This window comes from Rana temporaria, chromosome 11 (genome assembly GCF_905171775.1).
Source record: "Rana temporaria chromosome 11, aRanTem1.1, whole genome shotgun sequence".
NCBI classification, from domain to species: domain Eukaryota; kingdom Metazoa; phylum Chordata; class Amphibia; order Anura; family Ranidae; genus Rana; species Rana temporaria.
Window position 1 is genome coordinate 2,731,130 of NC_053499.1, and position 25,453 is coordinate 2,756,582.

Sequence of the window (25,453 nt, forward strand, 5' to 3'; positions counted from 1 at the left end):
TTTTTTAAATGAGTTTAATGGTTCCTCGGCCTGGCAAATGGACTTTATTAATAGTTCTCAGTTGGAATTCTTCACCGATGCAGCTGGCTCTGCTGGGTTCGGGGCTTTCTTGGATGGGCGCTGGTGCGCCCAGTCCTGGCACCCTGATTGGCTCCAGAAGGAGATACTTCAAAATCTAGTTCTGTTGGAGCTCTTTCCAGTGATTGTGTCGGTGGTTGTGTGGGAAGACATCTTTAGGAATCGTAGAATCTTAGTTCATACGGATAATAAAGGTGTCTTTTTTGCCATCAATACTCTGTCCTCTAAGTCTGATCCCGTTCTGAGGTTATTGCGTTTCCTTGTACTTCATTGTATGAACTGTAATATATGGTTGAGAGCTGAGCATATTGCAGGTAAAGAAAATAACATAGCAGATTCTTTATCTCGTTCACAGTTCAAGAGATTCCGAGAGTTGGCGCCATCAGCGGATCAACATGGCACCCCTTGCCCAGACTTCCTCTGGGGCTTAATTTGGGAATAATATTCCGGAATCTCAAGGCTTCAGTAGCGGAAAACACCTGGAGGGATTATAGGCTTTCATGGCACAAATGGTGCTCTTTCTGTCAACCATTGGGTTTGGATCCACTAGATGTGTCTTCTTACGTGGCTTTGTCTTTTTTGTCCTTTCTCATTCAGTCTAATCTGTCCCCGGCTTCCATAGGTAAAATATTGGCTGGAGTTTCTTTTTTCCTTAAGTTTGCAGGCCTTCCTGCTCTTACCTCTTTCTTTCAGGTCACCCAGGTTTTGAAGGGCCTCAAAAAGTCTAGGCCCTCTTTAGATAATAGGCGTCCCATATCTATCCCCATTTTGATCGATCTTCTTCAGATCCTTCAAGATGTCTGCTCATCCAATTTCGAATCTTTGCTTTTTAAGGCTGCTTTCTCTATAGCATTCTTTGGAGCCCTTCGGTTAGGTGAGTTTACTGCAGCAAATAGAAACGCTTTTTCATTTCTCCGTTTTTCTCATGTTCAGTTTGACGTCGGTTCTGTCCGTCTGTTTTTGTCCAGATCAAAGTCCTCTCAGGTTGGCCAGTGGTTTTCTTTATCCAGTTCTCCTAATGAGGCTATCTGTCCCGTGTTTCATGTTCGTAATTATCTTTTGGTCAGACCATTGAGTAACGATTCCTTTTTTATTCATGAAGACTTGTCCTCTCTAACTAGGTACCAGTTCTCAGCTGTTTTGGCCTCCTGTTTGAAGCGCTTGAATTTATCTGGGTACCAATTTTCTTCCCATTCTTTCCGAATTGGCGCTGCCACCACAGCTGATTCTATAGGTTTTTCAGAGAGTAAGGTTAAAAAAGTGGGCAGGTGGGGCAGCAATAGATATAAGTTATATGTTCGTCCCAGTCTTCTAACTTTATGATTCTCTTTCAGATTTATCCAGGAATATCGCTTGGGTCATAGGTCACTCCTACGTGTTCTGGGCTTACAAGCACTCCGGATCCAGATCATACTCTGCTAACCTGGGGCTTGATCCTGATTTATTTTTAATTTTATGGTCAGGTGTTAGAGGTATGCGGTGGCGCAATTTAAAAGACCACCTAGCTTATTTGTCTTCTGTCTGGCCTCAACCCCAAGTGATAGTTATCCACGTGGGGGCTAATGACTTGGGTAAATTCAACACATGGGACTTGTTATGTGAAATGAAAAGGGATCTCTATTCCATAACTCAAATGTTCCCAGGTTCAGTGTTAGTATATTCTGAGATGGTTCCCAGGCTGTTATGGTCGCCGCACGGCACCCTTTTCCACGTGGATAGAATCCGCAGACGGCTAAATAGGACGATTCATAGTTTTATGCCTTCAATTGGTGGCTCTTCCTTTCGTCATTCCGAGTTAGAGGGTTTTTTGCCTGGGTTGTTTCGGGTTGACCAAATTCATCTGTCAGGCATTGGCCTGGACATTTTTAATATGGGTATCCAGTCCATGATCGAATCAGCCACGGTGGTGGGGGGGCCTCGGCCAACAGCTTCGCGGTTGGCCCCGGCCGGTGGGGAGTAGTCGTCCAGCTTTTGCTGGATGGACAGAAATTAATTTGATTTTAAAGTTTTAAGTTTAGCCAATTTGGCCTTTTGTAATTTAATTTATTTATTGAGAAAATTTTTGTAACCCCGCCCCCACATTTTATGGATGACACCGTGGCCAATTTTACCAAAGTTAAATAAAAATGTTGTATCAAATTGTTGTTTGGTCTCCTTATTCAATACCTCTGTACTAGCCCATGTGAGGCTACGGCAGTATGCTGAGCCTGCATGGGATAGAGCAGAGGGAGAAGTGGGCTGCCGCGCTCTGGGGTAGTAACAGCCTCTGATTGGTCAGCTGCGGCAGCCCCCTTCTCTGATAGGTCCGTTCGCGTGAGGTAAAACCCGCACTGGACGAGCCTATATAAGGGAGAGGCTGAGGCGATTTGCTCAGTCACATCTCCTGACAAGCAGCATCGCCCGCCCGCCCACCCTTACCTGTCAGTTTGTCATAATAAGTCATGGGGTCGTCTGTATGGGGGGAGTAGTCGTCCAGCTTTTGCTGGATGGACAGAAATTAATTTGATTTTAAAGTTTTAAGTTTAGCCAATTTGGCCTTTTGTAATTTAATTTATTTATTGAGAACATTTTTGTAACCCCGCCCCCACATTTTATGGATGACACCGTGGCCAATTTTACCAAAGTTAAATAAAAATGTTGTATCAAATTGTTGTTTGGTCTCCTTATTCAATACCTCTGTACTAGCCCATGAAAAAATCTGTTTTGTTTTGGATCGATTCATTAAGTTACTAATTTTGTTTTGTTGCATTTGTAACAAAATTCATTTAATTTAGTTTAATTTCAGTTATTTGTTTTTTGACTGGATTCAAATTTTTTTCAACACATCCGAAGTATTCAAATAGAATTTGAATCAAAATTATAGAATCAATCAAAAATAAAATTGTGAAGAATAGTTAGTTTTCTTTTGTTCAAAATTCTAATTTTGGAAGGCAGATATTACGGTCTCTATTTTATTACTTTCCAATTCTTTTCCAATTTTAATTAATTAGAATTTTGGAAGATTGCTATATTGTTTCTATTTTATTTTATTCTATTATAATCATTTTGTTTCTGTTGTATTCTTTTCTATTCTTGTTTAACCTATATTATATTATATTCTATAAAGGAGCCCAAGTAGGAATCATCATGTTATTTCACTTTCATATCTTACTGAATTTATTGCAATATATTTCCATTTCAAATTCAAATTTATTTTTGAATTGGAATTCAAATTCATTTTTGAATTCAAAGTCAGTTTTGAATTTGGATAATTTGCTTTGTTATAATTTACTGTGGATTCATTGAAATGAGTTACTATTGTAATTAGAAAATTCAGATACATCCAAATCTCTAAACTATGAAAATTTGGTAAAAACTTAAATTTGTAACAAAACGAATTGCACATTTAGGAAACTTTCACTTCCTGTTTCAGTGAAAATTTTATAAGCAGGACAGGAAGTAAAATGAAACCTTCTCAATTTTACACATACAGCAAGATAGAGCCTTTCTGTGTCCAAACCTAAAAACAAAGGGCCAGATCCACATACATGTGCATCGGCGCAGCGTATCAGAGATACACTACGCCGCCGTACCTTACCTGGCGTATATTCGAATCCTCAGCGAGTTTGCGCCGTAAGTTACGGCGGCGTAGTGTATTTCTGGCGAAGGATTTGAAATTTGGCGGGTTGGGGGCGGGTTTCATTTAAATGAAGCGCGTCCCCACGCCGAATGAAATGCGCATGCGTCGTCCAGAAATTTCCCGCCATGCTTCAAATTTTTTTCAACACATCCGAAGTATTCAAATAGAATTTGAATCAAAATTATAGAATCAATCAAAAATAAAATTGTGAAGAATAGTTAGTTTTCTTTTGTTCAAAATTCTAATTTTGGAAGGCAGATATTACGGTCTCTATTTTATTACTTTCCAATTCTTTTCCAATTTTAATTAATTAGAATTTTGGAAGATTGCTATATTGTTTCTATTTTATTTTATTCTATTATAATCATTTTGTTTCTGTTGTATTCTTTTCTATTCTTGTTTAACCTATATTATATTATATTCTATAAAGGAGCCCAAGTAGGAATCATCATGTTATTTCACTTTCATATCTTACTGAATTTATTGCAATATATTTCCATTTCAAATTCAAATTTATTTTTGAATTGGAATTCAAATTCATTTTTGAATTCAAAGTCAGTTTTGAATTTGGATAATTTGCTTTGTTATAATTTACTGTGGATTCATTGAAATGAGTTACTATTGTAATTCGAAAATTCAGATACATCCAAATCTCTAAACTATGAAAATTTGGTAAAAACTTAAATTTGTAACAAAACGAATTGCACATTTAGGAAACTTTCACTTCCTGTTTCAGTGAAAATTTTATAAGCAGGACAGGAAGTAAAATGAAACCTTCTCAATTTTACACAGACAGCAAGATAGAGCCTTTCTGTGTCCAAACCTAAAAACAAAGGGCCAGATCCACATACATGTGCATCGGCGCAGCGTATCAGAGATACACTACGCCGCCGTACCTTACCTGGCGTATATTCGAATCCTCAGCGAGTTTGCGCCGTAAGTTACGGCGGCGTAGTGTATTTCTGGCGAAGGATTTGAAATTTGGCGGGTTGGGGGCGGGTTTCATTTAAATGAAGCGCGTCCCCACGCCGAATGAAATGCGCATGCGTCGTCCAGAAATTTCCCGCCATGCTTTGCGCGAAATGACGTTGCAACGACGTCATTTTTTGAACTTAGACGTGAGTTACGTCCATCCCTATTCACGGACGACTTCAGACGCCGAAGTATTGCATCTTAGATCCGAAGACGTACACCTGTCGGATCTAGCCCAGAAGCCGTCGTATCTTGTTTTGAGGATTCAAAACAACGATACGACGCGGGAAATTTGAAAGTACGCCGGCGTACTTCGTCTGTGGATCTGGCCCAAAGTTTTAGCTAGAAATATACTTTAGATCTTCATGGAAAAAAAGGAAACTTCTTGAGTTAGTGGCTCTAACAATGGTGCATGGGGCTTTTTTTCTATCTAAAGGCTTTTTCTCGATAACATAGAATGTGTGGTATTGGCAATCAAAGACTTTGGTGTGATTGTCACATGTTTGGGGACTTCAGTTCTCTCCCATCATTTTTAATTTCATAAAGCACAGAAGGAATGTGCTAAAAACAAATGTAAAGCCTTCCTTCTCATCATCTTCTTCCTCCTCACCATAAGTTTGCTTTTCATTTACAAAAAAAACATTGACATTGACATGATCCTCCACTCCACTGTGTAAGATAGGCCTTCCTCATGGTAACCGGCTCTTCTACCAGGTACGTGACAAAGAGCCAAAGAGCGCTTCTTCCGCTGCTGAACTGTGAAATGGTGAGCTATTGATATGACCTGAGTTACAAATCTTACTATATTTGAACTTTCTGGAAAGCACATGCAGGATTCTGAGGCTTGGATGAGGGTTTTAATTCTGAAGTATCTCAGTAACTAGGGGGAGCCTGGCCTTAACAATACCGGGCTCTCCAAACTTTGGCCCTCCAGCTGTTGCGGGCCTACACGTCTCATGAGGCATTAGAAAACGCTAACATTCACAGACATGACTAGGCATGATAGGAATTGTAGTTCCTGAACAACTGGAGGGCCGTAGTTTGGAAAACCCTACATTAGGGTGACCAAACATCCTCGGTTTCCGGGGACAGTCCCCGGATTGAGGACACTGTCCCCAGACCACGTCTGTCCCCAGTTTTGTCTCCGGATTGGATTTGAACAGGGGCTGGGGCAATTTCAAAGACAGTCAATGGAGAATTGAAAAAAACATTCTGAATTACACCCCCCACCACTCCTACTAGCTTGAGGGGGTGTATTTTTTTCCATTATCTGTGCCCCTTTCTGATGATCATGTGCTTTGCGGACAGAGGGAATATTTCCTCCGTTTCGGGTGTATGCCTATTCAGCTCCACTCGCATTTTTTTCTGCCTTGGCTCCTTGCCTTCCCTAGTGGAGTGATCTTCCTCCGCTCCTCACCCAATAATAGCCGGGGCCCAGAGAGTAAGACTTGACAGGCCGTGAGGTGGGCAGCGGCAGCGACGGGCAGAGAGTTGCTGGTGGCAGGCCATTACTAGTAAAAAAAATATGTCCCCGGATTTAATTTAAAAAATCTGGTCACCTTACCCTACATGATGGATGTAGGTGGCCTACAGATGAACTTGACTGTAAATAATTCCAATATTATTCACTTCTTTTATGTTATCATAATGCATTAAACTTTTAAGAGCATCAGGTGGAGAAGAAAAGGGAATTGACGTGGAAGAATGAAAATAAAGGGAAAAAAAGCACTTTACATATTAATAGAAAATTCTTCAATGTACATTATTAGAAAATCTTTTCAGGCATCTTCAGGCAACTAAAATACAGAAGCTTTTTTTCCTCTTTACTACGGCTAAATAAACTTCTAGTTCTAAATCTCTGCACTACACGTCTTTATAAGCCGAGCACAGAGGGCTCCGACCTGCTGCACTGGCAGCTCACACCATCCAGTGTCATGTACAGATTTCTTGCTCTGCATTTGTTCAGATCTATTGAAATACTTAATTTGTAAAACTATGTGGCTTGTTTTATTTCTGTGTTTAATATTATGCCCAGATAGTATCAGCAATCCATCGCCAGCTTGTGACCTGAAGATTGTATCAGCGTACGAGGATTACGAATATGTTCAGGATGGAGACATCATCATTGGAGGAGTCTTCACCGTCAACTGTCTCATGGGCGGGTACACGATCCCTGAGAAGCCCAATGTCCATGCCATGTTCTGTCTAAAGTATGTAACAAAAAAAAAGAAAGTCTATTGAAACTCATACCTGTAGTACGTACCATTGGAGCGCTGAGCTGTGGAGGGGGCGGGGAGCGGCTCGCTGAGACGCGGAGACTGCCGTCAGTCCAGGCACCTGGTGGATCCAGATTTCCGAAATCGGGATGACGCGGTGCCAGGACTGATCTTGGTGATGTCAGCAGAGAGAGGACTTTAGACCGCTCTCCGCTAAAAACGGGTCACAGGAGTGCAAAACGGATTGCACTCCTGTGACCCAGAGGAGAAGCCCAGCCGAATGAGCTCAGGCTGGACTTCTCCTTTATGGTTATTTGCTATCAATTTTTAAAACCTTTTTTCTTTGTAAATATCAGTACTTTCTGTACATTTCTTTATGAACTTCACTTTCTGTGATTTGTGTTTTGTTTGATGTACGTTTATACATATTAATCACTTACATGCACTATTAATTCACTTTCACTTGGTGATTTAGTATACACATATAAGATTCTTTAATTATATTTTTTATGTCATATTTAATCATTTTCATAACTCATATATATGTTTTAGTAATGTTTTTTTCACTAAAAGATTCACTATTCACTTTCTGTACATCTCAAACATTTTCCCCTTCACAGGTAGGATCACGACACCCCCAGACATGTTATTTAAAGTAATTTGACCTTTTTTATGTTTAACAGTAAGTATTAAAAAAATAAAAAATCACTGCTTCTGGCAAAATTGATTAACTAAAAACATTATTTCAAAATGCTAAATGTTTCCTAGGGCAGAGGCCACCTCCCATACAATTTTTTTTTATACACCTTTGCCTATTACAGCAGAAAATGGGCATTGTAAATTTGACAAATTTGACCCTCCCCATTGATTTTTCAGGGGAGCTTAAAGAGGAACTGCAGTCTTCTCACATAATTTGTAATAAAAACATCTTTTCCATACTTTTGTTTATTAAAAATATGTAGAAGAATATATATCGCCCTAAACTGATGAAGAAATTTGTTTTTTAAAAACATTTTTGGGGATTTTTATTATAGATAAAGGTAAAAAATATTGTTTTTTTTTTTCATGAATTATCGCTCTTTTTGTGTTTATGTCACAAAAAAGCGGTGATTGACTTCCTATGTTACAATTTGTGGTTGCTTTCATTATATTGCTACTAACCTTATGTTTGAAAAAGGTTTTCTCTCTGTATAATGATGTAATTGTTGTATTAACCCAAAGGCCTACCCCACCTTCCCCATCAGGAATTTTGGGGCCCCTTACACAGCTTTCAAGCATGTGCCCCCTAGAGCGGGTGGGGGGGGGGGGGTGCTGCTGATAATTACAGTGCCATCTCAGCTCCTCTTCTCTCTCCTCTTCTCCTTCTGCAGCGAGTTGAGAACCGGGGGGTGTCGATAATTAGATAATTATGGTGCCATCTTGGCTCCTCTTCTCTCTCCTCCTGCAGCGAGTTAAGAACCCGGGGGTGCCGATAATTACAGTGCCATCTTAGCTCCGGAGGTGCCAATAATTACAGTGCCATCTCAGCTCCTCTTCTCTCTCCTCCTGCAGCAAGTTGAGAACCGGGGGGGTGCCGATAATTACAGTGCCATCTCAGCTCCTCTTCTCTCTCCTCCTCTCCTCTTGCAGCGAGTTGAGAACCGGGGGGGTGCCATCTCAGCTCCTCTTCTCTCTCGCCTCCTGCAGCGAGGGGTGCTGCCGAAAGCCGAAAATGACAGTGCAGTGCCATCTGACCTCTTCCTCCGCCGACCGGGCCCCTGACAGGTGTAATGCCTGTACCCCCTGAATGCGGCCCTGACTTTAAAAACTAAACTAAAAACTTTATTGATGAAAAAAATCTATATCAGGCCATTATTCAGGTAAGCAGCCTGGATGGCCAGGAAAGGGGAGCAGTTGATCTGTGACATATATGGCCATATGTGATCAGTGACCTTGCAGTAGCCAAAGGTTCAGGCAGGCGGGTGGGTGAACTGACCAATACTGGCCATTTAGTGTGTCCATTCACTGCATTCAGCCATTTGCAAACATCTTGGGTTGAGACTGAACTCATGGATGACCCGAACAGTAGCTCCTCCCTAAAGATACTCCAGTTTACAAATTTATGACAAATACAATGGTGATTTTTAGATCTGCCAGGAGTTCAACTTTAACGGGTGAAATGTGATTGGTTGGCATAAGCTTTCTTTCCATTTTGTCACTAAACCACTGGGTGTTGGGAAACTGATGACCTCTTGTATCCAAGCTATTAACCCATTATATCAACAGACCCTTGCCTCATTACTACAAGAAACTTCAAATGTTCCTTTTTGCCATTGACCAAGTGAATAAAAATCCAAGAATCCTGCCTAATGTGACCCTAGGATATCATCTTTATGACTCGTGTTCGGATCCCAGAAAAGCCATAAAAAGTGTCTTACAGATTTTATCCGGACCGGGAAAAACTATCCCAAACTATTCTTGCAGAGACCACCAGAAATTAGCTGGTTTTATTGGAGATGAGAGTTTAACCACAACCCTGCCTATGGCCCAGATATTATCTGTATTAAACCACGTGCAAGTGAGTATAAAACCATGAATGATGTCTTAAGTCTCGCCTGCTCTTTTTTTTTTTGCATGTCCTTTTTTTTATAAAAATGTTACCAATAGGTGAAACAAGTGCAGTATATATATTGTGACTGTATGGCGCTCTGTCACAGTGTTAAAAGACATTCTGGTCCGGTTTTGTAGAGAACAGGCACTGATGGTACTCTTAGGAGAGTCAGGATTAGAGTTCAGGGCTCCACCACACCGAGGAGTCCATGTGTGTTGAAAAGGAGCAGAGAGGTGCGTGTCTGCACCGTGCTGTCTGGGACAGGACACACAGAGGCCCGAGCGACAAAGCAGCAGTGAGCTGCAGGAAAAAGACAGGGGCCCGGATTCAAGAAGCAATTGCGCCTGTGTAACCATAGGTTACACAGCGCAATTGCTTACTTGCCCCGGCGTTACGAATGCTCCTGGTTCAGGAACATCGTAACGCTGACTGCAGCCTAAAATTTGCGTGGCATAAGGCTCTTATGCCACGCATATCTTAGGCTGCATTCTTGCGATGACCGCTAGGGGGCGTTCCCATTGTGGTCAGCGTATAGTATGCAAATTGCATACTAACACCGATTCACAATGTTGCGCGAGCCCTGCGTATGCAATTTACGTTGTTTCCGTACGGCGTGTTTAGCGTAAGGCTGCCCCTTCTAATAGCAGGGGCAGCCAATGCTAAAGTATACCCGTCGTTCCCGCGTCGCGACGTTCAAATTTTATGTAATTTGCGTAAGTGATTCGTGAATGGCGCTGGACGCCATTCACGTTCACTTTGAAGCAAATGACGTCCTTGCGACGTCATTTGCCGCAATGTACGTCGGGAAAGTTTCCCGACGGAGCATGCGCTCTACGCTCGGCGCGGGAGCGCGCCTAATTTAAATGATTCCCGCCCCCTACGGGATCATTTACATTAGGCGCCCTTATGCAGGGCAAGTTTACACAGCGCACACGCAATTTACGGAGCTACTGCTCCGTGAATCGCGGGTAGTGCAGGAAATTTGCGGGGGCGCAGGGCAAAAACGCTGCCCTGCGCCTCCGTAACTAAGGGGCAAATCTACCTGAATCCGGGCCAGGAGGGAGCTGAGAGAGTTGCAGCGTTCGTACACGAGCACGGGAATGTTGTGTTAGACGGCGACCAGTGGTTTCTAAATTGAGGCCCTTTGCTTCCCTTTATTCTTATTGGGGCAATATTCTTCCTATTGACACCAACAATGAAGCACTATCCTACCGATACATTATATATATATATGTTTTTCTAACACCCTAGAGAATAAAATGGCGGTCGTTGCAATACTTTCTGTCACACCGTATTTGCGCAGCGGTCTTACAAGCACACTTTTAAATATATTTTTTTTAATAAAAAAAATAAGACTACAGTAAAATTAGCCCATTTTTTTATATTGTGAAAGATAATGATATTCCGGGTAAATTGATACACAACATGTCACGCTTTAAAATTGCGCCCGCTCGTGGAATGGCGACAAACTTTTACCCTTAAAAATCTCCATAGGTGTTGTTTAAAAAAAATCTACAGGTTGAATGTTTTGAGATACAGAGGAGATCAAGGGCTAGAATTATTTCTCTCTCTCTACCAATCGCGGCGATACCTCACTTGTGTGGTTTGAACACCGTTTTCATATGCCGGCGCATGACAGGTCCTCTTAAATATGAGATCTGGGGTCAAAAAGACCTCAGATCTCATATTTACACTATAATGCAAAAAAAATTACATTAAAGAAAGTCCCTTTAAGACCTATGGGCAGAAGTGACGTTTTGACATCGCTTCCGCCCTGCAATGATATGGAGACGGATGGGGGCCATCTTCCCCTCAGTCGTCTCCATACCAAGCCAGGAAGAGGACACGATCGCCTCCGCCGCTAACGATGGCTCTGGTAAGCTTTGGAGGGCACCAGAGCGCGGTGGGAGGGTGAGCCTCTTCCTCCGCCGATAAAAATTATCCTGCGGTAAATCCGCCGCAGAGACAACTTTTATCTGAAAGCGGACAGCCCGCTGAAGAAGAAGATACCGGGGCTATGGTAGCTAGCTGCTGCCAAAACAATGATATTCCTCTTCAAAATAGTGAGGCAAAACAACAGCGGGTGGTCCATTAGTGGTTAAATAACAAACATGTTATACTTATGTAGCGGCCTGCTATTTTCTAGCCGGCACTGCTTTAAATTTAGAGGGTAGTCTGAGAGTTAGTTGACTCAGACTGTATGTTTTTCATTAAATTGTGGCCTCTGTTCCAGCCATGGCTGTACTCTGAGTGACCACTATTGTTGTCTGGGGTGTTGTTATCATTCCAGGCTGAGGGTGGCAGCAGTCAGGTCAAGGCGTTTTGGGTGTTTCCCCTTCAGCAGCCAATCAGAGGGAGTTGATCGTCCTGCTGTGCATGCTGGGAAGGAGTACTTAAAAGACAGCTGTCATTAGTCCGGGGTCGTCGTCGATCTTGGTCTGTCAACCCACCACCCCCTGTGTGTGGCCCTCCTGGCCGGGGGTGCGTGTTCAAGTGTTACTGGCTCCGGGACCACGTTGGTCCGGGGTTGTGATCTACTAAGTAGGCCCGGTAGTCTACGCTTGCAGAGTGGTCCTGTGCTGTCCGTCCTGAGGGAGAAAGCCACTCGATGAAGAACCTGTCTTGGAGAGCACCAAGCACGAGGCTGGTTTCTCGGGAGAGGCCTTGAACTTAATCGAAGGACGCACCGTTACTGAAAGGCTGGATGATGGTCGCCTGTCAGTTCGAAGTTCACAAGAAGTTGTTCGGGAGAGATCCGGGTGCTTAATCCTGTGCTGAGAGGATTCTGGACCGAATATATCTCCATCTTTGGAAAGGTCTGTGGCAGAGACTTTACCAAGTTTCCGTGTGACATCCTGGCTGCTAGGTTAGTGAGAGAGGCCTATCCGGGTGCGCAATACCCGCTCTGGCTAGAATGGCGATGAAAGCTACGTTGCTGGAAGCAGGAGTGTTTCCGAACAAAAGTTATACACCTGAACCTATTACCTATCAACTATTTATTTTATTCTTTTACCAAGTTCGACAAATAAAGCAAAGAAAAAAAAGTCTTAGGCCTGGTACACACGATAGGATTGATCCGCGGATACGGTCCTCCGGACCGTATCCGCGGATAAATCCTCTGGCGGATTTGGATCCGTTGGCATGTACTCACCATCGGATCCAAATCTGCGCGGAAGTCAACCACGGTGACGTGTCGCGCCGTCGCCGCGATGATGACGCGGTGACGTGCGCGACGCTGTCATATAAGGAAATCCACGCATGCGTCGAATCATTATGCCGCATTCGAGGGAGGGGTTCGGACGGATCGATCCGGTGAGTCTGTACAGACCACCGGATCGATCCGCTGGAGCCGATTCCAGCGGATAGATTTGTTAGCATGCTAACAAATTTTTATCTGCTGGAAATCGGAAATATCCGCGGATAAATATCCGCTGGAATGTACACACCAGGGGATCTATCCGCTGAAACTGATCCGCTGAGATTTTTCAGCGGATGGATCCTCTCGTGTGTACGGGGCCTAAAGTGTGGACATTGAACTTTTTCTCAACTCTCATCTGGTACCCTAGACGGCGAGGAAATAGAGGTAAAACAAACCAGCAGCTCCTTTGGGGGTAGTGCTACACTTGCCTTCTATGTGCAGGTGGTTTTGCACAGAGCAGCCTGGATCCTCCTCTTTTCGGGTTCCTTTTTGCTGCTCCTGGCCCCTCCCTCCTGTCAAGTGCCCCCACAGTCAGCAGCTTCCTATGGAGGGCACTGAAGCAAAGTCACAGTACCCCTCTCTCCCCTGATTGGCTGACTGACTTTAATTGACAGCTACAGGAGCCAATGGCCAGTGTCTCAGCCAATCAGGAGGAGTATCCCGGATGGCTTGGACATTCGTGGACATCGCTGAAGAGGTATGGGGTGCTGGGGGCCTGCTATATACAGAAGTTTTTTTAGAGGGAATCATTGGCTCTTGCTGCTGAAAATAACAACCTGACAACCTGTGAGGAGGAAGCGGGGGGGGGGGGGCAAGGCTAAGCTGCACTCTGTAGCAGGGTTTAGAGTGAGCAAACACGAGCATCCCCCATAGCAAGTAGCTTGCTATGGGGACACTTGGAATGGGGGAGGAGTGGTAAGCACCAGTCGGGGACCTGAGGAAAGGAGGATCAGGGCAACTCTGTGCAAAGCCATTACACAGAGAAGGTAAGTATATCTTAGCTGTTATTTAAAAAAAGAAAATGTGAAGCTTTCACAAAAACTTTATTAATGTATTCTCTAATCCTAGTCACCAATTTTCTTGGTTGGTGACCCACGTACTGGTGGGCATTCCAGTATGTAGGGGACAAGATGACATTTTAGAAAGCCATGTCTACCTAAATCCTTTGAAGCATAGGCATCTCTTGTAAGTTTTTTGCCTCAATGTTGAAAGACGTCTCCCTTTATTTTAGGTCACTTTTGGGTCAATGGGTGAAAGAGCTTTGTTTCCCTCTCTTTACAGTACAGTTAATGACTACTTTGTGATGTATCGTTATATATCAGAACTTATCAGACTTTTTGGATGGACTTGGGTTGGAATAATAACATCTGCAGATGAAAGTGGAGAGAGAGCATCGTTTCAGTTGTTAAGCATTTTGTCAGAATTTAAAATCTGTGTGGCCTTTATAATAAATCATGGTATCAGTGTATCAAAGCCTGAAAGTCGTGCTTTGGAAAGTACATATAACGCCATTAAAAAATCAGCGGTAAAAGTGGTCATACTCTGTGGAACATATCATGATTTAATATTTGAATCCTCACTGAGAAGATTATTCAGGGACATAACATTGATCCTCACTCCCAATTGGGCCTCAAGTATTGTTCTTATAGAAAACTATCCGGAGATGTTGAATTGTAGCTTATCCTTAAACTTTTGGTCCGAAGCCGATAAGAATTTCAAGAATTTTGTTGATGGTTTCCATCCAATGATCCGCCCAAAAGACAAGTTACTTGAAAATCTGTGGATGACGACACTTTTCTGCTCGTCAGGAAACAAAAAAAAAGATACTTTGTATGAAGATATTTATCATATTTCTCTTCACAATTGTACGGGTCAGGAACATTTACCGAACCCCGGAGATTATTCATCTAACAGGACTACAGATCCCGTGTATTACGCGGTGGAATTCTTGGAAAACAGTCTGCGTGGTCTGTACTCATCCCAGAATTATTCTTCTCTTAAAGGTCAGGCAGACGATAAAGAAAAATACAGACACAAGGTGAGCGCAAATGTGGCCAAAAATAGGAGAGGCCTTTATTAGAATCCTTCAGTGGAGATGTGTCAATGATTCACGATTTGTGAGAGGTGACCAACGTGTAGCTAACTGTTTGTAATATCAGGTACAGTGCCTTGGAAAAGTATTCATACCCCTTGAAATTTCCCACATTTTGTTATGTTACAACCAAAAATGTAAATGTATTTTATTGGGATTTTATGTGAGAGACCAACACAAAGTCGCACATAATTGTGAAGGAAAATCGGTGCAGCCTCATCAGTGAACTTAATACACAAACACAAAAATTACTTTATTTTTTTCTACTTAGCAAAAAGAAACTGGGTGCACTTTATAGCCCAAAATCCCCTCCCTATGCTCTCTATGCCCCCCCACCCCTGATACCTGGGACATTTTTGCCCACACTCTAAGAAAATCTAAAGGGATTTAACTTTTCTATTATGTTTTAGAGGATACATACATTTTTAACAAATCTAGCTCCATGCTAAAGTGGGAATCTGACCTTGGCACCTCCTTCTCACCCGCACAGTGGTGTGCTGCCTTCGGCTCTATAATCAAAGCCTTCCACTGCGCTAGCCACCGTGAGATGTCAATCAAAATTACCAACAGGTCATACTACACGCCATTCAGGCTAGCCAACTTCCATTAGGAGTGCAGGGGAGCTACCCCCTATCCATGCGTCCAGTCCCTTAATCTACGCCAGATGCATGGATTCCAATGGGGTTTTTTTTCTTTCTTTTGACGCACGTGATTAGAGCCAGAGGCTCTGATAGGCTTCACAAAAGGGTGGGCTCAAGGCACAGAGTACTCTGCCCCCATGCCCACCCAGTTGTGTGACAATAGCGAATACATTTTCCGCTATTGTCACACTGATTCTTGAGACCCGTTTCCTGATTGGCCAAAAGGAGAAGCAATCCTGTTGGGCTAGGAGGAAGAGACGTCACGCAGGGGAAGCCGCGCCACCGTGTACCAGAGGAAAAGGAGGAAGCCAACACCATAGATGGGGTTAGCGCTCAGCTGCTGACCGAATGACTGCCCCCCCAGAAAATATACCGACAACGTTTCCTCCTCAACTCCCCAACATTGTTGAAAAAAATGTGGGCAAGTAGGCAACCTTATACATGTCCTATGGGCCTGTTCTAGCCTTACCAGCTTTTGGTCATGGGTGTTCCAACTTTTAGCCACTTGCACTAGCATACTAACCAAACCTCAGCCTGCCCTTGACTTACTTACATAGTTACATAGTAGCCGAGGTTGAAAGTAAGACACAAGTCCAACCTATGTGTGTGATTTTATGTACTTAATATTGGTTTTGACCTCTACCTTCCTGCCCATAGGCCAGTTGTCGCCCATGTTGTGGCGGCAGAAAGGTAGACTATCCTTAGACTTTAGAAACTAAACTTATCCCCCAACGTCTCAGAGGTATTAAATCTGGTCAACTCCAACTATACTTTTAAGGGTATTTTAGCATTTAATGCCCTTATGTTCTCGGAATTCTTCCAATCATGGAGCACATGGGTCAATAAACAACTTTCTCACCACTGGTGGCTGATGTTTTTTTTCCGGGGGGGGGGGCTGCAAACGATCCACCCACCCTCACCAGTGGCGGATGGTGTTTTTTTTGGAGGGGGGCAAACGATCCACCAGCAGTCAAAACCCCCAACACCCCCCTGGTCGGTTGGATCACGGACGACACCCACCAAACAACCCCCCCTCCCATCGGTCGTATCACCGACGGCACTCAGAACCCAACCACCCTGTTCGGACGCTCTGTTGGTCGGCCAGCCAGGTCACAGGGGCCACCCCCACACCCTCGGGTCAGTCAGTCAGTCAGTAGTCGGGGTCCTGCACTTACCCCATCTCTCGGGCGGCTTCTCTCTGGGCTGTTCTCTCTATCTGCTTCTTTGTGTCTCCTCCCTCCTCCTCCTTGCGGCCAATCCGATCCAATCTGGATCGGGAGGAGAATGAGTGTTACTATAGCGAATATACATTGGCTATTGTGCGCCCCCCAAGCCCACCCTTTTTTGAAGTCTCTTTTGAAGTCTCAGTCTCTGGCTCTAATCACGTGCTTCAAAAAAAAAAAACATTGAAATCCGGCAGCCCGCATGTAGATTAAGGGGCTGGACACATGGATGGGGTAGCGGCACCCGTGCGCCTCTAATGGACGGGCCACCACTGCTTCTCACTCTGTTTAATTTTCTGCAGTGTCCATACTTTGTTCTTTGTATACTATAACACTGTACAATTATCATTTTTATCTATGTGTTTTGCACTGTAATTATGTTGCTATGCAGTGTTTATCTTTGTTTGAAATTCAATAAAAAAAATATATTGAAATTGACTTTTGAAATGCTATTAACGTGTGAACCTATTTTAGTTACCGGGTTTACGTCTACCTAGTGTAATTATGAAAAGACAGCACTTACATTGCCACATCCGTTAATAATAATATTACAAAAAAAGGGAGGGAGGGAACCCCGAAGGTAATCCCAAATCGGAATTTAACGGCACAGTAAACAACAAGGATGTAAAAAAATATAAATATACGCTACACCGGCGCAACGCACAGAGGCAAGCACTGGATTCACAAAGCACTCACTCCCACTCGCTCTTAAAGATATGCTGGGTTTCCTCGGCGTAAGCCAGCGTAGGTGGAAGTGGGCGTGAGCCATACTAATGAGGCGTGACACCATGCAAATGATGGGCCAAGCGCCATAGAAGTACTTAAAATGAACGGCGCATGCGTCGTCCCGTGGCCGCATCCCAGTGCGCATGGTCAGAATCATGTCGGAACAACTGCCTAAGATACGTCGAATCACTGCCTATGACGTGAACGTAACCTACGCCTAGTCATATTCACGTACTACGTAAACGACAAAAGATACGACGGCTTGTGTTCCCTGGTCCATACCTTTGCATGATTTGCCCCTCCTAGATGGGGAATAACTTTACGCCGGACGTACGACTTACGCAAACCGCGTATATGATGCGCCAGGCGCAACTACGTTTATTTTCAGGCGTATCTAGTTTTGTGGGCACGGCGCACAGATACGACGGCGCATATTTACACTTACGCGGCGTATCTCGAGATACGTCGGCGTAAGTGCTTTGTGAATCCGGGCCATACATGGTATACAAAAGGACACACAAGCTAATTAAAAATCACACACATAGAATACATGGGATATGATGTGAGCCCGAGTGCATCAATGCGTTTCGCCGTTGGGCTTCTTCAGGACGCATTCAGTATTCAATAATTGCAAGAGCAAGAAAAAAGAGGGTCTCACTATCTTGCAAACAAATTAGTCTTGATCAGCAAGTGGCTAAAGATTTACCCAATACAGGAAAAGACGTAGGCTCACAGAAAGAGAGCGCAGTTCTAACAACACAGAGTCAAGGGGACCAGTGGTTTTCTATATTAGAGATAAAAATATCCTCGAGTTGTAACTTCACACAGGGGAAAGTAAATACGACTGACCACAGAGGGCAACAAATAGCCCTTTAATAAAGGTGAGTAGATAAGATAATATACTCTGAAATGTTCAATAAACCAATGAGCCCCGACTCCATTCAACCATGGGAGTGTGCTGTATTCAAAGTCAAATTATAATGAAAATCCATGGTCTAAACGTGTCAGAATAATCCCCCGGGAGAGAGAGCGTAAATCTCTGCACTAATGTAGTAATTCAATAACCCTGATTTGTAATGTAATAAGCAATGTTTTTACTTTGCAGCTTAACTGGTACTTGAAAAAAATGTCACATGCGAAGGTCAGTGCAAAAAAAGGAAATGAAGATCTTATTAAGCAGTTTGGTGTTCTGAACCATGTTTTTGTTAATGGGATTTTGTTTACAACACATGTTGGGATTTTCCATAGCAATGGGTTAGGTAATTGGAAACTTGAATTTGATTCTACATTAATTAACTGGAAAAATGAGAAAAATCAGGTAAGGCTGTACGAGATCTGGTAAGGTGCTACAGAAAAAAAGTCCTAAAAATGTAGGTCATTCATTCATATGCCAAAATCAACACTATCAACTATCAGAACTATTCCCCGCATGGCGAGGACTCATCTTGCCCTAAGATAAAGCAAGAATTACGTAAGAGTCTTTTTCTCCCACATTTTCCTTTAGGGTAGACATTACATTTTCATATCTCTAATGCCGCGTACACACGATCGAAAATTTCCGACAAGAAAAACGTGGATTTTTTTTTTTCGACGGAATGAGATATTCACATAGCAAAAATATACTTTATGGTAAAAAACAAACAAATGTTATTAGAACACCATTAAAAATTTATTTTCAACATATTAAAATCCAACAACTTGTCTTTTACATGGTTATAATTGGTGTATTTACTAATATTGGTGGTGTGGTATCTCTTCCTGACATTTCACCACTTGGGGGCTTCTTCAGGGGACTTGGAAACCACTGTTAATACAATTGCTATATCAAAAAACAGAACAATCAATAATAAATTACACATAATAAGGTAATTACCGTATTTATCGCGGTATACCGCGCACCCCTAAAGTTGCCCCCGAAATTCCTGTAAAAAAAAAGTTATATGATTTTATTACTTACAGTCTTGGTGTCTTTCCAGCGTCCATCGTCCGGTCCGACGTCTGTCTGCGGCCTCGGTGGTGTCCTCCCGGCTTCTCCAGCGCACGCCTCAAGTCGAGTCCCCGCTTCTCGCGCTCAGTTCGAACGCCTCCGCCGACATATACCGAGTGCAGTACACTCGGGTACATTCGGCAAAGCTCGGCTTCGCTCGCGCTCACGCTCTGTGACGTTTATGCGTGAGCACGAGCGAAGCCGAGCCTAGCCGAATGTACCCGAGTGTACTGCACTCGGTATATGTCGGCGCAGGAATTCAAACTGAGCGCGGGAAGCGGCTATCGGCGTATTTCGCGCACCCACGATTTTCCCCTTATTTTAAGGGGAAAAAAGTGCGCGATATACGACGATAAATACGGTACCTTATTATGTGTATTTTATTGTGTATTATGTGTAATTTATTATTGATTGTTCTGTTTTTTGAGTGGCAAAACATGTCAAGTATATATGTTTTTGTTATATTTTCGCTGTTAAATATTTTCACTGTTAAAATTCCACAAAATAAATATCCCTTGTTATGTGAATATACCAGATAATACATTGGCTTTAAATCCATTTAGGTATAAGAGTAGCTCACAGTATTAAAAAATCACACTTTCCAAGTCATCTGCTTACCAGGAAAAAATGTTGCTAGTTACTGTAACCAAAGAAAAATTGATTTCCAGAGGACTTTAGAAAAAAGAGTTTTTGAAGTCCACAGTCCATAGAAAAAGAGAAAAAGAGTTATCTGATAACAGTAGGATAGAGGTGAGGGCACATCACTTAAAACGTTTCAACCATAGAAGAAGTTTCTTAGTTTTATAGATTCATCTAATGAACTTCCATATATAATACAACATGTTGCTTTCCGTTAGGTTCCAAAAGCTCAGTGCTCAGAAAGTTGTTTGCCAGGATACCGGAAAGTTCCCGGCTTCACCATACAATCTTGTTGTCATAGTTGTGTCACGTGTGCATATGGAGAAATGTCCAATATTACAGGTAATGGGTATCAAATATTACTGGGGGGTGTTATGTCTACCACCTGCTGTCCGGGGGAATAAAAAAAAAATCACATACATGATAAAATCACCATTTTTTGCTCGAAAATTACTCAAAAATGACTAAAACAATATATGTTTTCTAAAAGCAGAGGCCCCCCTGGAGAAAAAACACACAGGCGCCACTCTAAGTGCAGTATAACAGTAAATTGAATGCACAAATGGATATAAGTACTCACAAGAGTAAGGTAATAACAGGCATTTAGGCACAAATTGCCGAGCGTCCGTGAAGGAAGTGCATCCGTGGAGCTGCTTGCTGGTGACTCAGAGCGGGCAGCGCCAGTGATCGCTGATACTTCCTGGATCTGGAGCCAGTCTGTATGATGAGGCCACAATGTAATGCATATAAAACAAGATTATAGATTTTTTTTGGGATACATTCTGATGTTTCTTCAGGTGTGGAAAAATTGGTCTTTGGGTGTTGGTGGAGCCTTCACACCGTAACCCTATAGAGGTACTCTTTATGAAAGCAAGAATTGGTCTGTCAAAAATCTATATTATATGCACCTGTCAAACAGGTGACAAATAATTGGTCCTTGAGTGTTAATTGTGCCCATGAAACCTACACCAAAAAATTTCTTCCAGATGAAATCAACACCCACAAAGCTAGGCAGCCTAGACAGTCTTTCAGAGATTCAAGATCCAGAAAGCACTTAATCAACGACAGCGGCATCAGGGGCTTGATAGCTGCTGCTAATTCAGGACTGATACATTTTGATAAATGTCAGCCGGTCCACGGAGTCTGTTAACAGATGCGTACTCTTATCTGGCACAAAACCTCCGGCAGCACTGAATAACTGTTCGGAAAGCACACTGAATGCATGGCAGCTCAATTGCATACTGGGCAAGTCTTAGCCAGTGAAAAGCATCCCTGAGGTGGGCGCCTTCTCCACCGCTTCTCTCTTGAACAACAGAAGCCTTAAAGCTATGTTTTCCACCAGACTGTAAACTACCAGAGTCAGAAAGACGTTGCATAAACGCCTCTTTAAGGTGTCCTCAAGAGATTTTTTCTTCTCCTCCCTCTGTGGGGATGGGATGAGTTCCGACACTTTGCCCTTGTAACGGTGGTCAAGGAGGATTACCAACCAATAGTGATCCTTCTCCTTGATGCCATGCATTCTGGGATGCTTTAGCAGGCTTTGGAGAATGAGGGAGCCCATGCACCACAAGTTTGCAGAGGCATAAGAAGTAGAGTCATCGGGGTCACTGACTTTACAGTATCTGAAACTGCCTCCTCCCAGCCACGTACTACTCCCAAGGATTCTGGGGATGGAAAACCATCTATTAAGGATTGACGTATGTCTTGCTCTGCTTCAACTCTTCCAAAACTGCCAGAATTCTCCTCCCCTTCCTTCCTCTCCTCGTGTGTGTTCTGTGGTGTAGGAAGAATGATGTCTGCATGAAGCGGACCTTGAGAGGAAAGGAAGTCCTCCTCTTCCTCTTGCTACTCTGCCTGGAGTCCCCTGTCCATAATGCCATAATGTGTTCAGTCTGCAGTCTAGTAGGGACACAACAGGGATTGCGTCACGGCTCACCCTCCTTGTTGCCTCCTCAAATGGTGACAGTACAGTGCATGCATCCTTTATGAGCAGCCGTTAAAAAAAAAATGAGACAGCCTGAGCCTGTCGTTGTGCCATACTCACACAGGTACTCATTGACAGCCCTCTGCTGCATGTGCAGCCACTGCAGCATTGTCAAAGTCGAGTTCCAGGCGGTTTATGGCAGGTGGAATTCCGGCTGAATTTCTGCCAACAGAGCTCTGTCTGTGAATGACCGCATGAAATGGCTACAGACTCTTCTATGCCTGCTTTATTAGATCTTACAACCCTAGGTACCTATTTAGGAAATGCTGCACCACTAAATTGAGGACATGTGCCAGGCATGGCATATGTGTCAACTTTCCCTGTCTAAGGGTGGACAGGAGGTTTGTGCCATTATCACACACCACCATTTCTGGCTCCAGCTAGTGTGGTGTGAACCACCTCTAGGCCTGTCCCTGTAAAGCTGCAAGAATCTCTGCTCTGGTGTGGTTCCTGTCCCCTAGACTGACCAGCTGAAGCACTGCAGGGCACCTTTAAGGCCTCGTACAGACGACCAGATCTATCTGCTGGGATTGATCTGCGGATCAGTTCCAGCAGATAGATCCGGTCGTGTGTATGTCCGAGCGGACATTTCCCGGCGGATAAAAATCTAGCCAATGGATTCCCAGCGGATAAAAATTTCTTAGCATGCTAAGAAATCTATCCGCTGGAATCCAGTCCAGCGGACTGATCCGGTGGTCTGTACAGACTCAACGGATCAGTCCGTCCGCTCCCCTCCCTCGCATGCGATAATGATTCGACGCATGCGTGGAAGTATTTACCTTCCAGCGTCGCGCACGTCGCCGCGTCATCGTCGCGGCGACGGCGCGACACGTCACCACGGATGTATTCCGCGCAGATTTCGATCTAATGGTGTGTACAGCCATCAGATCCAAATCCGCCAGAGGATTTATCCGCTGGAAACGGTCCGGCGGACCGTTTCCAGTGGATATCCTCTCGTGTGTACGAGGCCTTAAAGTGACACATTGAATAGGCCCTTGAACGCTTAGCGGGTCCTTGAGTTTTATAGGACAATTCAGCAGAGGAGGGCATGGAGGAGGAGGAGGAGGGGGTAGAGCTGACACATCTTGCATCATCATCACTGTAACGGAATGTCCCACACTCCGCTTGAGTGCTTCCGTCATATACAGCTTCCTATCAGTCTGGATATAGATATCAGATATTCCAGCTGCTCTCAACACACAACAAGACAAGACTTGTTTGTGTGCTAAATATGGAGTGTTTAATAGAACCAAGAATACAGTCTTATATACAGTTTAAAGAGGAGGCCACCAGAACATAAATTAACATGAGCTAATTAACTAATCATTTACCCAGACGAGGTGACTCTGAGATATGACCTGTCAGAGTAGACGTCACGTCTCCGCTCACCTGCTATACAATACACCTTATCATAAGTGTAAAAACAGGACATCTTCATACAATAGCGGGGTCAATTAGCACAGAGAACAGAGAGATGGCTGGAGGCGATGGCATTAGCATCTAACAGTATGAAGGAGTCACTCTTACAATTAACCTGTTGAGTTCAGAATCAAAATAGTTCTTTAGTTCTGGCTCAGGTAGTCCAAGATATCATTTCTCAGTCATCCTATGCCCCTAGTGGACATAGGATGATTTTAGACATAAGAGGGTCCAGTGATGTCCCTGAAAGAGTGGAGTACCTGGGAACCACCACAGGATGGGGGGGTTTACAGTGTCATAAAAGTTATCAGGCAGGTGTAAAGCTATGCAGATCACTTCTAAAAGAAAGCTGATCCACTTCTGAAAAAAAATCTAAACCATGATCTTGTTATAACCATTTGCTGACAGGCTGTTTTATTATGTATTTCGATCAGCAAGTGGTTCATGTTTTGTCTTTAGAGAGGATTGTAACCTGGAAAAGAAAAACTTAGTTTATTAGATATTTGACAAATATTAATATCTGATTACGCCCATACGAGTAAACCAAGACAAGGTAAGTGCTCACAGTGCTCATTGATTTTATTTTGTTTTCCAGATAGTGAAAACTGCATGAAATGCCCCGATCATGAATGGCCAAATAAGAACAGAACTCGCTGTATATCCAAACAATCAGAATTTCTTCCCTTCGCTGATGACACGCTCTCACTAGTATTTATAGTCGTCTCACTGTTGTGTTTTGGGAAGACTCTTTTAGTCCTCGTCGTTTTTATTTTACACCAGGACACGCCAGTTGTGAAAGCCAATAACAAGAGCCTCAGCTTCGTCCTCCTGGTCTCCATCATGTTGGGTTTCCTCTGTGTGTTCCTCTTCTTGGGTCGTCCTGTGGATGTAACCTGCTTGCTACGCCAAGTTTCCTTTGGAATTCTCTTTACAATAGCCGTATCTTCTGTATTGGCCAAGACTATTATGGTTTGCATTGCCTTCAAAGCCACCAAACCCAACAGCGTGTGGAAAAAATGGATTGGAGTAAAACTGCCCACCTGTATAGTCTTAGCTTGTTCCAATGTTCAGGTTATAATCTGTGTTAGTTGGTTGTCCATCTCTCCTCCCTTCCAGGAATTGGACACACACTCCTACCAGGAGAAGATCATCGTTCAGTGTAATGAAGGGTCAGTTATCGGGTTCTACTCTGTCCTGGGGTATATGGGGATCCTGGCTGCTGTCAGTTTTATTATTGCTTTTTTTGCCAGGACATTACCGGACAGTTATAATGAAGCCAAATACATCACCTTCAGCATGCTGGTGTTCTGCAGTGTCTGGATTGCCATGATCCCGGCCTATCTGAGCACCAAAGGGAAATACACGGTGGCGGTGGAGATATTCGCCATCCTGATTTCCAATAACGGTCTCTTATATTGTATATTTCTTACAAAATGCTTTATAATTCTCTGTAGACCAGAACTGAATACAAAACGCTATCTGCACAGTAAAGGAAATATATAAACGTTCTTTATTTAAAGACTTAAAAAAGTAGACAGTTATGTATTTATTTTTTTATTATAAGTTTTTTTTAATTAGGCAAAGGTTGCAAAAAGTAAAATTATTTATTTAATTCCCGCTTGTAGTGTAAGAGAACATTATTAAAAAAAATAAGTAAATGTGCATTATGTCAATCAAATTTCAAATACTTAAAACATAATAAAGAATCCAATCATCAATATATAAATGTTTCCAAATCATTAAAAAGAAAACTCTCTTTAAGGTGTCTTTAGGGTGTGCTTTTTTTTTCTTTTCTTTTCTTGGGTTGTGTTTTGTTTAATGTGATTTTGTTTGTAAAATTTACTATCCAAAATTAAAACAACTACAAGGGCAGAAGATTTAATAGATGGAAAGATGAAAAAATGACTCCGCTTTAAAACCTGAACTCCAGACAGATATGAAAGATAAAAATGATTTCAGCTCTGTAATCATGAATTCATCATTACCACTTTAACCCCTGGAAGATTTGGCTGCTCAATGATCAGGCCATTTTTGGCGATATGGCACTCCGGCGCTTTAACTGACAATT

The 25,453-nt window shown here is 43.0% G+C and overlaps 2 protein-coding genes across 2 annotated transcripts; both read left to right on the plus strand.

The window, feature by feature from the left end:
* Positions 1 to 6,552: 6,552 nt before the first annotated feature.
* LOC120917411 (vomeronasal type-2 receptor 26-like) lies at positions 6,553 to 14,754 on the plus strand. The gene is made up of 3 exons (XM_040328686.1): positions 6,553 to 6,879; positions 9,151 to 9,442; positions 13,906 to 14,754. Exons 1-3 carry the CDS (start codon positions 6,665 to 6,667, stop codon positions 14,752 to 14,754), a joined length of 1,356 nt encoding a protein of 451 aa, XP_040184620.1. The 5' UTR covers positions 6,553 to 6,664.
* Positions 14,755 to 17,906: 3,152 nt separating this feature from the next.
* Positions 17,907 to 24,998, plus strand: LOC120917412 (vomeronasal type-2 receptor 26-like). Its single transcript, XM_040328687.1, has 4 exons — positions 17,907 to 17,918; positions 18,462 to 18,674; positions 20,201 to 20,324; positions 23,981 to 24,998. Exons 1-4 carry the CDS (start codon positions 17,907 to 17,909, stop codon positions 24,886 to 24,888), a joined length of 1,257 nt encoding a protein of 418 aa, XP_040184621.1. The 3' UTR covers positions 24,889 to 24,998.
* The last annotated feature ends 455 nt before the right edge of the window (positions 24,999 to 25,453 follow it).